The sequence below is a fragment of the Ipomoea nil genome, unplaced genomic scaffold (genome assembly GCF_001879475.1).
Source record: "Ipomoea nil cultivar Tokyo-kokei standard unplaced genomic scaffold, Asagao_1.1 scaffold0099, whole genome shotgun sequence".
NCBI classification, from domain to species: domain Eukaryota; kingdom Viridiplantae; phylum Streptophyta; class Magnoliopsida; order Solanales; family Convolvulaceae; genus Ipomoea; species Ipomoea nil.
This window is the reverse complement of record NW_017616527.1, coordinates 230,576-247,383: the sequence shown is the minus strand read 5'-3', so window position 1 is coordinate 247,383 and position 16,808 is coordinate 230,576. Positions and strand designations below refer to the sequence as shown.

The following is a 16,808-nucleotide window of genomic DNA, read 5'->3' as shown; positions in this document are numbered from 1 at the left end:
ATGTATTCCCTGGAATTCAACATAGAAACTGTGTTAGGCATGTGCATGCCAATTGGAGTAAGAGCCATCGAGGGAAGGTACTAAAGACTCATTTCTGGCAGATTGCAAAGAACCCAAATGAAGCACAACTTGCTGAAAATTTGAAGGCTTTAGAGAAGATAGATGTTGCTGCTCGCGTTGCTCTTGACAAATATCCTATGCAATTTTGGTGCAAGGCTTACTTCAAGAAAGATGTGAAGTGTGACATGGTAGATAACAACTTGAGTTAGGAATTCAACAAAACTTTGTTGAATGCAAGGTCAAAATTCATAATTCCAATGCTTGAGGATATACGGGTAGCAACAATGAAGAAGGTTGCAAAGAAAAAAGCATGGGCTCAAAATTGGAGAGGGAATTGTGGGTTATTGGTCATGAAGAAACTGAATGAAAGCATACTTGGGAGTGCAGGTTGGGAAGTGGCATTCAATGGAGTTGAGGGGTATGAGATTAAAAAAGGCAGATTTCAATGCAATGTAAATTTACAATTCATGACCTGTTCTTGTAGGCTTTGGCAGTTGACTGGTATCTCATGTCGTCATGGTATTTGTGCAATATTTCACAAAGGACATCAGCCTGAAGATTACATACATGAATGCTATAGTAAGGAGCTATACTTGAAGACATATGAGCATGTAATCCAGTCATTGAATGGGGAAATCTTTTGTCCAAGGACTGAAGGTGATGAAATACTTGCTCTTGTTCCAAGGAAGATGACTGGTAGGCCAAAGAAGAAAAGAAAGCTTGAAGAAAATGAAAAAAACAAACAAAAAATGAGTGAAGAGGTTAGAAAGTTGTCTAGAAAAGGAAGAATTATGACATGTCAATTATGCAAGGGAAAGGGATATAACAAACGATTTTGTCCTACATTGTCAAGCCAACAAGTAGAATCTGCCGGTTCTTCTACTGTTAGAGGAAGAGGAAGACCATCGACTGCTTTTAGAGGAAAAGGGAGAGGAAGTGGAAGAGGGACAAACTTGTCTCAGGAAAGCTTTGTTGGAATGTCAGGTAAATAAATTGAACATAATGCAGATTTAAATAATTCATGTAGATGATTGTTAGTAGTTTATGATTAATTGACAATGCTTTCTTCTTTTGTGTAGCCACAGAGTGAAGCTCAATGGGACCATGAAGGCAGATGAGATGGATGAAGTCACTTTTTTTCTCATTATTTTTATTTATTTTTATTATTAACTAGCTGGTGTTTATAGCTACTGTGTATGTACGATTTTGTCTTTTAACTAGCTAGTGGATTATGAATTGAGAATTTATTTTGTTTTGTTATTAGCAATAATATATATTGGTTTTTCTTTTTACAATTTATATTAGTAACTTGATTTCCATTTTAATTTCACTTGGTGGATATATTTATGTGCAAAAATGCTAAACAAAAAAAAAATAGCATTTCTATAAATTAGGAAACCTGGAAAAATATTAAACAAAAAATTATGCAAAAAATAAAAATTTTGAAAAAAAAAAAAAATTGAAACATTAGAATTGAAAAATTGAAAAAGTATAAATTATGAAAATAAAGAGAAGAAAATTATGGTTTTTTATATAATAATTTTGGTTTTTTAAATTTTAAATATGTAAATGCTTACATGGACAATATAAGGTTAAGAGAAATGCCACATCATGTGCCATGTCAGCAGGAAGAAGGGAAACCTGCTAAAAGTTATAGGTGAATTTTATTTTTTGGTTTGTGGATTGATATATATGATATGAAAGTTGAGGGTGCGGGATGAATAATCGAATATGGTTCATGGTGCTAGATGACACTTTAGCCTAAAATTTTTATTCTGCTTTTTTTTTTTTTATGCTTCTATTACAATGTAGTATATGTTCATAACTACTTTTTCGATCTACTGAAGTACAAAGAGTCAATAACGTCTCCACTGATGCTCGAACTCATAACCTCCCATATAAATCAATTCAAGTGACAAGTGTTACATTATTTATTTGATTAATTCACATGATTGATTAATTCACTAATAATCAATAAATATAGAGAAATTTCTTTAAAATTTCATAGACGACGACACATAATGTGTAACGCTAACAATTTATTTTTCGTGGCGTAACCACATCTAATTGGTCGCTTAATTCTATTTTAATAGGAAAATGCTTTCTTCCATTTATTGGTTGCTATTAATTAGCTGATCCACGGTTAATTGAAAATAGAATTAAGCTATCAATTAGATGTGGTTATGTCACGCAGAATGAATTATTAGCATTACTCATTTTAAAATCAGTCGTGGACAGATGGAATTGTTAGTTTACTTTATTTAAACAAAATTCAAAACTAAAAGTTTAAATAAAAAAAATAAAAAAATAAAATAAAAAAGTGAAATAGGGAAAAAGTAGTCCGGACTACTCCGGAAGGGCAGAAACGGCTGTACTTAATTGACAATCCAATTGAGGTAATGATACTATGTTCGGAATGTTCTAAATAGAGATGTGGGGCAACATACAACACAACACGTAACCAACTAAAATAAATAAATTATACAATAGATAATGATCCACGTTGTATTGTAGATACTTAGTCTAAAATAATTTTAAATTATGTGTATATAATTAACATATTATGTATCTTCATTTAATAGATTATGCAACTATAAATAAACTAGTTTTTTTACGCGCATTACGCAATTGAGATAATGCCTAATATATTTTTTTTTTTAAATAAGTACTATAAAATATATTAATGCAAGATTATATTGGAATTGTTCATACATAGATAATTGAATGTTGAATTTGCGTATTTAAATAAGTAATTCTAAGTTTACAAATGCAAGATAATATAGTCAAGATTGATTATAACTGTCAATAAAATAATTGTGTGGGTATTGTTGAAACCAAATACGGGAAATAAGGGAGAACAAATAAAAATTAGGGCATAAAATATTAAATATATCCTAATATTGAAGAGCTAACTGCTGATTGCCAAACAAAGACATTACGAGATAGTTTCCCAATTCAATTTGTTGTGTGATTTGAATACTCTTTTTGTCAATAAATCCCCCAAATAGTTAATATGATTGGCTTAATTATACTTTTTATTTATATTTTTATAATAATAATAATAATAATAACTATTATTATTATTATTATTATTATTATTATTATTATTATTATTATTATTATTATTATTATTATTATTATTATTATTATTATTATGAAGTATATGTATACCCTTAGGTCATTTTACGTGTTAATCTAAACGGCTAATTTTTTCAAATATCTTTTTACCAACCGTTGATATAATTCGCTGGTCAAATTCGCTAACTGCTGATTATCAAACAAGGACATTGCGATGTAGTTCTCACTTCAATTTGTTGTGTGATTTGAAACTCTCTTTGTCAACAAATCCCTCAAGTAGTTAATATGACGGGCTTTATTAATTATGTTTTTTTAATTTTTTTATGGTATTAATAAAATACTTGGTAAATAAATATATAGCATTATTCTGTATTATAATTTTGATATTTAATTAAAAAATAGTGGACAAAAACGATAATAGACCATGTAGTGAATATAATTAATTGATTAATTTGAATGTAAAGAATTTTTACATTGGAGAAAAATAAAGACAATATAACTAATGAAATTATTTCTCTTATTTAATTTATTTATTGATAATGAATAATTTTTTTTTTTTGAATAAAGACATTGTACACACATAATTCTAAATTAAAGAAATGCATATGTATTATTTTTTGTTGTAGCTATTAAATTATTAATTAGTAGTTTAATAAGAGTAAAATAGAGTACTAATTATGCCAACTTTAATTTGATTGGGATGGGGTTCAAACCTGAGACCTTTCTTATTAAAATCAATGAGTAAGTTAATCGTGAACTAACAGAAACTAACGGAAAAGATAATATTTAACGGAAAAGTTAATGAATAATCATATTCATTAAGGATAAATTAGGAAATCTGAAGGAAAAATTAGTTAATGGATAATCATATTTATTAAGGATAAATTAGGAAATCTGAAGGAAAAATTAAAATCTGATCAATCTGGGCCATTCATTTGATTAAAAAATTTGACCGCCATTTTTTCTATCCATTATAGGCCTAACTCTTTTGGGCTCTTATTAGTATAGTAGATATTAAGTACATAATATGTTAACTGTAATCACATAATATTTTAATTGCAAATACATAATATATTAATTATAGTAAATACATAAGTTACTAATTAAAGTCTTATAATATGTTAGTTGCAGACATCTAATCTTTAATGTTTTTATTGAGATCAAGATTCACAATGCAACCTTGATCGATGGTAAAACAGTACAATTTATTTTATATGGATATTTCATCGTGTAATATAATTGAAGTGTACGTACAACTCTTTGGTTTTTTATTCTTTTTTATTTTTACCTTAACATGTTCATTTCTATTTTTTTAAAAAAAAATTTATATTAATAAATGCATTATGTTTGTGTAAAAAGTAGTAAGGGAATGAAAAGATGTCGTCCTCAAGGAGTAGATCAAATTTGATTGAATAGTACGGTGAGTGGTTAAGTACGAGAGCGTAGAGTGCTTTGAAACTAACTCAGAAAGAAGGGGACACTACTACAAAATTCACATACAACGTCGCCCTTTTAACGTCGGCTAAATACTTAGCCGACGTTAAATCATTTTTGTAATTTTTATTTTTTAAATAAAACCTTTAATGTCGGCTATATACTAATAGCCGACGTTATAAAGAAAAAATAAAAAAATAATAAAAAATAAAATACTTACAATGTCAGCTATCTTTATAGCCGACGTTGTAGGCATTTTTAATTTTTTTTAAAATAATATTTTAATATACGACGTCGGCTAAATAAATAGCCGACGTCGTATAATATATTTCTATTTATTTTTTAAGATAAAATCTAGATCTGATCTGGCCCGGCGTCCTCAATTCATTTCGCACAGCGCAGAAGAGATCGCGATTTAAATGGAAGCCAGCAGCCGTCGTCTCTCCACCACCCACCGCCGCAGCCGTTGTCGCCCACCGCCACACCGCACAGCCACCGTCACGCCGCTCCTTCTCCGCTGCCCAGCCACACTCGCCTCCGCCATCGCCACACCGTACAGCCACACCAGCCTCCGCCATCGCCCACTGCCACACCAGCCTCCGCCGACGCTCCGCCACATCGCCTCCGCCGGTTCCTTTGCTCCAACGCTCCGCCAGACCCAGCACAGCCTACAACGCACCGGAGCACCGCCTTCCCGCCGTAAGTTTTTTATTATTTTTTAATTATTATTTCAATTTCTGAATTATTAGAGTTACAATAAGGGAAAATGACACTTTTTACCCCTGAGTTATATACTTATAGCACTTTTCCCCCCTCAATTATTTAGGTAAGCACATTAGCCCCCTCAATTATTCTAAAAGTGGTGCCTTTTCCCCCTAATATATTAAATTGACATTTATACCCTTAAAGTAAACATTTTATTTATTTTATTACTTCAACAAATTATTGCGTATACGTAGGGATGACCACGGTTCGGTTTGAATTGAACCGGATACTAAAGCAATCGAATTAATAGTTTACGGTTATAATTCAGATCTAGAACCCAATATTTAAATGTCAATTTATTAAAATTATGTATCAAAAAAATTGAATCTTGAACCGTGAACCGGCGGTTCCGGATCTGATTCGCAATTTTGAACCGTCTTTATTTTAAAATTTTATTTTTTATTTTAAAATAGTCTAAATTCAACAATAAATGTATTTTATTTTTTTAGTTCGGAACATGAACCGTCCGCTCCGGTTCACGATTTTAATAAACTCTAAATATCGAATTTCGATTCTAAATTGTAATTGGAATATTTCGGTTTGGTTGCTATAGTGTTTGTTTAGTTTGAACCAAATTATGGTCATAATTTGTTGGAAAAAAAATTAAATATTTAGTTTAAGGGTAAATATGTCCATTTAATATTTCAGGGGGAAAAACAGCCACTTCAATAATTTAGGGAGAAAAAATGCTATAGGTATATAACTCAGGGGGAAAAAGTGTCATTTTCTCTTACAATAATTATATTTGAATTATTTATTAATGTATTTTGAATTTTAGGAATTATTAGGTACATATTTTGAATTTTATATGTTATTGGTTATATATTTGGAATTATTAGGTTGATATATTTGTATTTTAGGATTTATTAATATTATATTTTGAATTATTATTAATTTATTTCGAATTTTAGGCATTATTGTTATTGTTATATTTTAGTTGAAAAAGCTTGTTCAGAACAACTTTTGTGAGTATTTACATAGATATGACTGCTACTTTGTTGTTCTGCTCATGTTTGATTCATAAATCTTCTCACTATGTTAAAGAAGGTCGTTGGACACTGGGATTCATATTGATCACATAGAAATTGCAAATTGTTCAGATATGAAAAAGCTAACTAATGGTCTAATGGATTGGCTCTATTAGTAAGGCACACACAAGTGCTGGTGTTATAGGATACAAACTGATAAGAAAAATGTTTTGCATACAAGGGTTAAGGCTCTATTGTCTGTCTCGTCATGATATTTCAGTGATTTAATTTGCAGTTTGTGTTGAGCACTGGATCTGGAGTTAATGGCTTTACCCTTGATCCATTACTAGGGGAATTCATACTGTGCCTCTTTCGGTGCATCAAATATGGAGGAAGGACAAGAAATCTCCCCCAAAATGAGTAAGTACTGTTCCATTTCTTTCCTGAATCAAATTTTCTTGTCTCATCTTTATGGTCTATTCCATTTTCCTAGATATGTGAGTCAGAGAATGGGAAGAAATAAGTTGAAGTCTTTCGGGCCAGTAATATGTAGAATGGCAATGCTAGTCTACGTTCGTTGTGGGAGCTTCTTCTTTAAGGCGCTAGGCATCACGCTCCTGTTTATGGCCGGTTTCCCCAATGACCTGGTTCAGAGGGAAACCAATTACAAGAACTTGGACCTCCTTCAGAAGTATTACAGGTATTCAGCATTACAGTACTTGTGTTTCTTGATCCCAAGATGCTTTTTTTTTTTTTTTTTTACGGTTTTGAAGGCCTTCATTTCGGTTCTGCTTAACAAATCCTGAGAATGTTGCAGAACAGACAAAGATGCAGAAGGAGAGGAGTTATTTCTGTCATATCCTTTGGCTGATGAGAATGCTGGTCAGCATACAATCCACATGGCTGCATCTTCAAAGCAGAAAAGCAAGAAACACACAACCACTTCAGGGAATCTTGATGAGAAAACTTCAGCTGTTAAGTCTCCTCCTCCACATTCTGATCAATTTGAACTGACATGATGTGCCTCAAATCGAACAAATGGCACCTTTTCACCTAAGCTAACATCATCTCAGGTTCCAACCAACATGCAGCCATTGTCGACGAACCCAGTGATTATCAGTCCTAACATCAATACTCTGTAGATCAGTATACTGCATAATTAGATGCTTTTGATAGGTAGCTAAAATATTGTTGTCATATATGTTATTAAACTGATAACCTTTGAGGCTTCATTACTAAATTTAATCAAAGTACCACTGACATTCTGGTGGCTGGATTTATGTGCATGCTGATTTCAATATTTAAGTGCTTGCTCTTGGAATTCATGGATGTTGATTTGTAGGATGTTCGTGAAAGATGTTCATGGATGATGAATTAAACAATCTACCAATCTCATCACATATGATGTCAATTAAACCAGTCGCAGTTCAAGAGGTAAGCTTCTTCCCATGAACTATTACTAATCTTGAAATAGTACAAGTAAATTTGTTCTAATGCGTGTTTCCACCATTTGGAACTATGATTGGCATCATTTCCACAAAAACAATTGAATGATGACTTCCCTGCTGGTCCTCTGATCCGCAAGTGCGTTACTTTGGACCAGGTCATATTTTTGCTCTATGAGTTTAACCTCATTGATCTTGTAGTTAACATAGTTAACAAATATCTGATAAAGGCATGAAGGACATTATTTTTCAGGTATTCTAATATTCTTGTAACTGCACCAAGCCAGGAGAATTTGAAAACTCTATTTGAGTTTATTTGCAAGGGATTTGACATGCTTGAATACAAGGTATGAATACTTTATACTTTTGGTGAATGTAATGCACTTATCGTGAATTTACAGAGGTTCATGTAGTAGATGCCTCTTACTATGATGTTTGTGATTATTTCATGTGCATTTCAACGGTGACTTTATGCATTTGAAAAGTCAGAAATCTTGCTGGAGTTTTCTAAGAAAAAAGCCTTTTGTTTTCATTGAGTGCTATACTTTTTGGAAAATACTAGCTTACTAATTATTTATTAATTATTAATTTTGTAGATCGTTGAGAGAGTTAGTGGATGGAGCTACTATCAACAAGAGATTGATCAAGTTAGAAACGTATGAGTTGATTTCTTTATTGATGTATGGTTAAATATGTGAATTAATTAATATAATTTGATCTTAGCTTGATAATTTTAAATTGTATTGTTAATTAGTATCAAATTGTGAGATTTATTACATTTATTAATTTTGAGATTATAAATATTAGATTCTATGTGTTTTGCTGTTGTGATGCGATATTTGAGCAGCAGGTTTTGGGTATAAATTGATAAAATAAATTTTATATTAAAAAAAAAACGTCGGCTAATACCAATTAGCCGACGTTGTATGTATTTTTTTTTATATATATATATATATACAACGTCGGCTAATACTAATTAGCCGACGTTGTATGTATTTTTTTTTTAAATATAGATACAACGTCGGCTAATACTAATTAGCCGACGTTGTATGTATTTTTTTTTAAATATAGATACAACGTCGGCTAATACTAATTAGCCGACGTTGTATGTATTTTTTTTTAATATAGATACAACGTCGGCTATTTGGTCGTTGTATCTATATTTAATATATATATATATATATATATATATATATATATATATATACACGACGTCGGTTATTTATTTAGCCGACGTCGTATCATTTATATACAACGTCGTCCAGAACAACTTCGCTTTTTAACCGACGTTAAAGGTCATATTTAGCGGACGTTAAAAGCCTCCTGGGGGGGGGAGACAGGGAGAGAGAGGATTCATGTGAGTAAAGTAAAATCAACAAATGAACAACCAAGTTGACAAACAAATGGAGAAGGCATGATTTGGACCAAGCTAACTTTGCATAAATGCTAGTGTTCCTAGGATTAAAACAGTGTAATGCTTCAACAAAGGGGCTAGAAAGCCGCTACTAGGTGTCAATGCCAATCTCGTAGACATTAACATTGATATAGAACTATAAAAGATGAAATCTGGAAATTGCTATTGGAATTGATTACAAGCTGAATTGATCTTCAAATATTCAACAATGTTGGATGGATTATTACAAAAGAGAAGTGTTTTGAGAGGTTTTTTCCCATGTAAAACCTAGAGAGAAGTAAAAAATGAAAAGTAATACTCTAAAAATAATGCCTTGGGCTATTTAAAACGGCAAATTATATTATGCACCGCGCGTCTTTTTTTTTTTTTAAAATGAAAATAAACCGTGTTAGTTTCCGCCGTTTCGCACCCTTTTGCAAAAAGTAACTCTGTTATTCAGTGTCATTTTGTATACACTGCAGTTTCAGTTCAACACAACTACAGTTTCATTTCGATATAACTATAGTTTCATTTGATATTTATAGACTCAAATATGTGAAAATGTTATTTAATTTTATTTTATATACACTATAGTTTCATTAAAACACAACTACATGATTATTTTGATATAATTACAGCTTCATTGTACAATATACACTCAAATATGTGAAATGTTATTCAGTTTCATTTTATATACACTATAATTTCATTTCACTATAACTACAGTATCATTTTGATATAACTGCAGTGTCGGTTTAGATATATTATAGTGTCAGTTGGTGTTTAATACACTAAACAAGCGGACTCCGTTAACTCTAACGGCGCCGTTTTTTACCGCGGTGCACATGCACCACGGTCTATAATATAACGACTGATTTAAAACTTCAATCCGGGGCAAAAATAACTACCTGCAAGGAAGCATTCTAGACGCATGGTCACGGTGGGACTTACGTCGTGACCCCAACCGTGACTACACACTCAAGTAGTAGGAACACAGGACCTCACGTTATGAGGTAGATGGTGACATCCTAGACCATGGTGCGAATTCTTGAAGTCACACTGCTCTCATGGTGTGAGTAGCAGATTGAGCCCACGGTGGACCTCATGCCGTGAGGGCGGGGCCAGATATAGCTCTCTGATCCTTACCTCATCACGCTGTCACTCTTGGTGTAAGTAGCAGTTTGAGTTTGAGGATCTAAAACCTCTCAACCATATATGGTCACGTGGTGCTCACGGTGTGACCTACACCATGAGCGCTCCCCGACTCCATCTTTATGCTTCAACTTTGTCCCTTGTTTCCCGTCATGCTCATGTTCCTTCGTTTTGCACTTCATTGACTTGTTTTCTCCTGCAAATAGCCCCCATCCATGCTATTTATGCCTTTATTTGATCTTCCTTACCTACAATTAAAAGCACCTCAATTAGATGAGATTTTTCAATGCAATTACTTTAAGATACAAACAAAAATAGGAGTACATAAAGCACATGCATCCATCAAAAAGTAAAAATTTATGTTTATCATTAATCTAATAACCACACTATTTTAAAAGGAAAATGCTTTCTTCCCTTCTAAAATTTTTACTTTTTGATGTGGCTTCCATTCATTAATTTTCATAAATTGATTGTCCTCACTACTAATTGATAATAGAATTAAGTTACTAATTAGATATTGTCACACGTGAGGAAGGTTGGATTTGATGTGAAAAGATATTAAGGGTGTGGTTGGTTCATGAGTTTACATACTAGGAATGAGAATCAAAATTATAGAGTGTTTGGTTGACAACTTTTTTAAAACACAACCATGTGATTTGATTATCCCTTAAATTAAAAACTCATTTCCTAATTAAAAAATGTATGATTCCATCTTATTAGTAATATGATTTTTGAGTTTGAATTAGTGTTTTTAGATTTTTGTTTTAATTTTTTTTGTTCATATTGGTGCTTTGGATGTCATTATATTAGGATCAATTGTCATGATTTTTTGTTTTTATATTTTTAAAACATTTATTCCCATTATAGGGTCATTCATAAACAAACATCAATATTTGTACATAATCATTCCAATTCCACCGTACTATCAAACATGCAAAATATTTTTACCAAAATCCATACCATTACCAAGTATTTGATTCCATTCCAATTCTGATTCTCATGTGGGAACCAAACACACCTTTAAATCTCTAGTATTACTCATTTTAAAATGGAATAAGGGTCAAATAGGCCATCCAACTACACACCAAAATGCAATTAGGCCACTGAACTCAAAAAACCTACCATTAGGTCCCTGAACTACACAAATTCATTCAATTTAACCTAAAATGACTTGTTTACTTGTTAATGTGATGACGTGTCGGTTTTTTTATTTAAAATTAATTTTTAAAATTTTATTTTAATAATTATAAATAAAATAATTATTTTAAACTTAAAAAAAAAAAAAAAAAAAAAAAAGAAACAGCCCGCCGGAGACGAGGGAACCCTTCGTCTCCGGGCAGCCAGCCAGGGAGTCGAAGGGTCCCCTTCGTCTCCGGCCGCCTTGGAGACGAAGGGGATCGTCTCCATGGCCTGGCTGCCCGGAGACGAAGGGTTCCGTCTCCATGGCTAGCCGGAGACGAAGTCTCCTTTGTCTCCAACCGGCCATGGAGACGATCCCCTTCGTCTCCATGGCGGCCGGAGACGAAGGGGACTTCGTCTCCCTGGCTGGCTGCCCGGAGACGAAGGGTTCCCTTCGTCTCCGGCGAACTTCTTTCTTTTTTTTTTTTTTTTTAATTTTTTTATTTTTTAAATTTAAAATAATTATTTTATTTATAATTATTAAAATAAAATTTTAAAAATTAATTTTAAATAAAACCGACACGTCATCACATTAACAAGTAAACAAGTCATTTTAGGTTAAATTGAATGAATTTGTATAGTTCAGGGACTTAATTGTAGATTTTTTAAGTTCAGTGGCATAATTGCATTTTGGTGTGTAGTTGGATGGTCTATTTGACCCTTATTCCTTTTAAAATCAATAATGGTGCGAGAGATGGAGCTATTAGTTTACTTTTTTTAAACAAAATTCAAAACTAAAAGTATAAATTCAAAAAAGAGTGAAATAGAGAAAAAGTAGCCCGGAGTACTCGGGAAGGACAGAAATCGCAATACATAATTGACAACCCAATTCAGGTAATGATACTATGTTCGGAATGTTCTAAATAGAGAAGATGTGGGGCAACATACAACACAACACGTAACTAATAACAACCATAAATTATACAATAGACATTGATCCACGTAGATCCTTAGTCACGGACCAAACAAAAAAATATTGTAGATCCTTAGTCTAAAATAATTTCAAGTTATGTGTATAAACTATAAAGTTAACATATAATGTATCGTCATTTAATATATTTTACAATTAGAAATAAATTTTAAGTACATAATAAATTAAAACTGTAAGTACATAATATTTTAATTATAAATATGTTGAATAAAATAATATAAACGCAAGTAAGGAGAAGAAGGAATAGAGAATGGAGAGGGAAGGCTGATCTTTCATTCATCTGTCCAACTTCCATTATACATACAATACATATATATAATACCGAATAATGGCATACATAATGAGACATTAATATGTCTGTTACAAATGTTACAAAATAATGGCCACCATTAATATTTATAACACTCCCCCTTGGACATTATTTGTCCATGATCTTAAAAACTTCACTAGGAAAACCACGTGGGAAAAAACCTAGTTGAAGAAAAGAGTACATGATATATGTAAAAACATATATTGTATTGGTCGCCTCATTAAAAACCTTAACTTAAGAAAACCCTGTGGGAAAAACTTAGTTAAGGGAAAAAGAGTACAACCATAAGCCTTCAGGGCGCAAACTGCATAATCTTCAGGATTTTGAGGTTTGTCCATTTAAGCAATTATTTTGCAACTTTTCCCCATTGTCATTACTATATCATACTCATGCCTCGTTAAAAACCACACTAGAAAACCCAATGAGAGAAAACTAGTGAGGAAAAGAGTACATGATATTTATGTATTTATGCGTTGCAAATAGTGCGCAACTGTTAGTCTTTTATGACTTAATTTTCAGGATTTTACGTTCAATCTTCCGGATTGATTCAAGTAAATGTACTTCCCGTCTCCCCCTGAAGATAACAATCTTCAAGTTCTACATATATTTCAAAATTTGAAGAGATGGATTGGACAAATCTTCTGGATTGTCACTAGAGTAGTGTACAATAATCTTATGGCTCTTCTAGAGCTCATATAACATTTGTGCAACACAAGTGTTATTGTCCTCATTTTGAACATTTAGGGAAATTCATTGTATAACCAGTTTGGACTTGGCATTGCGGGGATCAAACAAAACAACCAGTACCCAAGTAGCCTATTAAAACCGTATCATGGTTTCTTAGATAAATGTCATGTCTTTGTATCTCGAAGATACCGGAGGATATGTTAATCATTATTCAAGTACTTCATTTGTAGGGGAGCATTAGATTTTGCTAGCAATTTCATCGCAAATATGTTGCGATTATGGAACTTCTGGTTCTATAATGGTGCTCCAACAATAATGAAGTAAGGGACTTCGAATCCAAAAAGGTTCCTTATCTGCTTCAGGAGATTATTAGGCAACCTTTAGTTTGATAAAAACATGATACTTATATACATATAGACACGTTAAAAAGCATTTTTAGATGTAGGCTGACTGGTGTATAAAAAAATCTTCAAAGAAAAACTCGATCTTCAAGTCGAGATAATACTTATAGCTTTCACAAGCTTTTTATTTCAAAAGTCTCAGTCTTTAGACATTATCAAGCTCTTTATATATTTCATTGATGTTTACACCATCAATCTTGACTGAGATAATAAATAATAAATAAGTTCATTATCAACCCTTTGTCGAGCACACAATGGTACATATTATTCCTTCAATGAGGATATTAACTCCATTCACAACCCTTTAAAGAGTAAATAATGACACATAATAATAATTAAATAAATCCTCATTTTGAGAATCATGAATCCATCAGGGATTTCTCAAAATAAATTTAACTGCATATCTAAATTTAGTATTCTGCCAATTGTATTGTGTAGCGGAACTTAATGTCATTTACTGTGGGAGAGTATATTTGACTAAAATCAATTAGGGGTCTCTGCGTGAACCCATAGGCTACAAACTCGCTTCATTTCTTATCACCTCATTATTCTTATTTCTCTTTCATGCACACACCCATTTGTAACCTTTAGGGTTAACGCTCAATGGTGTAACGTTATAAAGAGAATTTATTTATTTTAGCGAGTCGAGCTATGCCTTAATTGCTCCATTATATATTAAATAGTCATGGCACTTCTGGTGCCTAACTCTGGATCCAGATTATCATATACCGAGCAATTTGTAATGGCAATTGTGTTGTCGACAACTATAACCTTTTTGTAAAACTCCCATATTTGTAAAAGTAATGACAATTTCTAAAACAACCAGATTCTAAACATTTCCCAAAGATATTTTGATCTGGTCGTTCCGCATCCCTAGTATTACATTTGTTTGGTGCACCCATAAGTGTTACCAGGGTTTTTCGTCATCTGGACGAATGTCTGCAGGACATAGCTATTTCAAGAGTGACAATATTTCTTTACTAGATCTAGTATTATGATCCATATCTCTTTCACCAATAGATCTCCTACACTTCTAGTGTCAAGGAGTATAGATAAATATGTTTGGTCCAAGGATATGGGACCTAGTCACTTCTTTTATGATCATTATGATCAATAGATGTATTTGGCAAATTTATTTGCTAAAATCGCAAATAGATTATCTTTTGAACTTCCAGTTCAATCTAACTAGTAAATGGATTTAAATAATGAAGATTTTTTTTATTCTTATGAAATTTCTTGGCATTCCAAAAAGCTACGGAGTAGTATATTATCTCCCCCTAATGCCGAGAAACAATCTTCATTATGAATGCAGTCAACGTACCCAATTATATGTATTGATCCCCTATCATGGGCTTTCGGTATTTAATCAATAGACGAAGGTTTCTTCGATAGCCCTTTTAGAGGTACGTTGTGGTGGTGATATAAAATAGACTGCTCAAATAAAATAACGCAGATAGGGAAATGTTACTTCTGAAACCACGTACTAGGTGAAAAAGGGGGTATAGCAATCCTTGAGGGATTGATTTGTGATACGCAGTGAGTTAGACTTAGTAAAAAAAACTTGACTCGTAGTAACGTCAAGCAATCCTTCGGGGATTAATGGGATAGGTTGACCATTTTTGGTCAAGAATTCATTGTCAAGATTCATCCTAAAGGATGACTTAGAGAATTAAAATCCCTAATCTACCTTCTGGGCAAATAAATATACAAAATAATGAAGGCTATAAATTTAAATATCATATGCCAAAATCTCATGTCAAAAAAAGTTTCTATAGCAGAAACTAGCACTGTGAACATGTCATAGCCTTTAACTATTATCACATGCAAGCTAAGGTTAGCAACGACAGGTGCAACCTAACCATATTGAGAATTCATGCTATTGCCACACTTATAAGTTGGGTGATGAATCTCAATAGCTACGACATATAGCAAATAATTAATTGCCAACAAGAAATAACAAAAGCTCTTATATGAGCCTAATCAAGGGATTATATGCTAAAAGTTGTCAATTAAAGAGGAACATGCAATAGCATGTGATATAATTGCCCCTTATGTCTTGGACACCAAACTCTCAAATGAGTCATGCACATCCATTAAATAAAGAGTATCATGTTTGGTACACACAAGGCATGACATGACAAGAGATATTGTTTATTAAAAAAATAAGAGAAGTACCGTTCGCCGAAGAATAATGAGCACATGTTCGTTGTCGGGCCCATTCATTCCTTATTTCAGGGAGTCAAAAACAGTACTTTTCCAAGCAAGCTCTCATTTTATTTCATAGTTTCAATGTTTCATACAAGTATGAAAATATCACAAAACAGCAAGATATACAAGCTGAAAACGGCAGAAAATTTCAGAATTTTGTCCTGGATTGCTGAATTTTCTGGGGAAAAACAGTAACACATTTTGACACAAAATTTTTCAGATATGTAGTTCATCAAGTCTAGAACGTACACAAAAATTTCATGCCAATCCAAGGTCTAAAAGTATTTTTCCCGACATTGCTCCAGGCAGATACACACTGCCAAAACTTTACAGAATTTTCTGGGATAACTGGAGCATATTTTCAACGAAAACTTTTTATAGATATCAAATGACACAAGTTTAGGTTCTCCAGGAAAAATTTCATTCCAAAAGGAGTTCAAGAAGTATTTTTCACGAATTTAATTTTTAAACTGCGCCGGTCAGAATTTTCAGACAGTGATTACTATGTGAAAAAAAAAATTTCACAATTTGTTTGCTTCAGGCAAACCATCATGATGTGAGTCAATTTTGACTTTTGGACAGTAGCATAGCATTAGAAGTAGAAGTTGCAAACTTCATTCATGAGTCATAAGTCACCTTAAAAATCAATCCCATTTGAGGTATTCTAGACCTTTATTAAAAACGATCCGATGACCAAGCATATTGCCAAGTAGGAAAGGCTCGGAACTCATAAAGTACAAAAAAAAACTAAAATTTTGATGTCTTTTAAAAAAACAATGACATTCAAAATACTTATT

General features: G+C 32.4%; 1 protein-coding gene across 1 annotated transcript; it reads left to right on the top strand.

The window, feature by feature from the left end:
* The first annotated feature begins 344 nt into the window (after positions 1-344).
* On the top strand, positions 345-8,488 carry LOC109179100. The gene is made up of 10 exons (XM_019328700.1): positions 345-478; positions 545-756; positions 4,931-5,271; positions 6,601-6,725; positions 6,799-7,005; positions 7,123-7,279; positions 7,379-7,481; positions 7,648-7,739; positions 8,004-8,097; positions 8,347-8,488. Exons 1-7 carry the CDS (start codon positions 345-347, stop codon positions 7,445-7,447), a joined length of 1,245 nt encoding a protein of 414 aa, XP_019184245.1. The 3' UTR covers positions 7,448-7,481; positions 7,648-7,739; positions 8,004-8,097; positions 8,347-8,488.
* Positions 8,489-16,808: the final 8,320 nt, after the last annotated feature.

Bases quoted from the DNA above. Each gene is read 5' to 3' on its own strand.
- LOC109179100 (XM_019328700.1), top strand. From the start codon at position 345: ATGAAGAAGGTTGCAAAGAAAAAAGCATGGGCTCAAAATTGGAGAGGG. The intron at 757-4,930 runs GTAGGCCAAAGA...GATAAAATCTAG, and splicing joins TGTTCCAAGGAAGATGACTG to ATCTGATCTGGCCCGGCGTC. The intron at 6,726-6,798 runs GTAAGTACTGTT...CCATTTTCCTAG, and splicing joins AGAAATCTCCCCCAAAATGA to ATATGTGAGTCAGAGAATGG.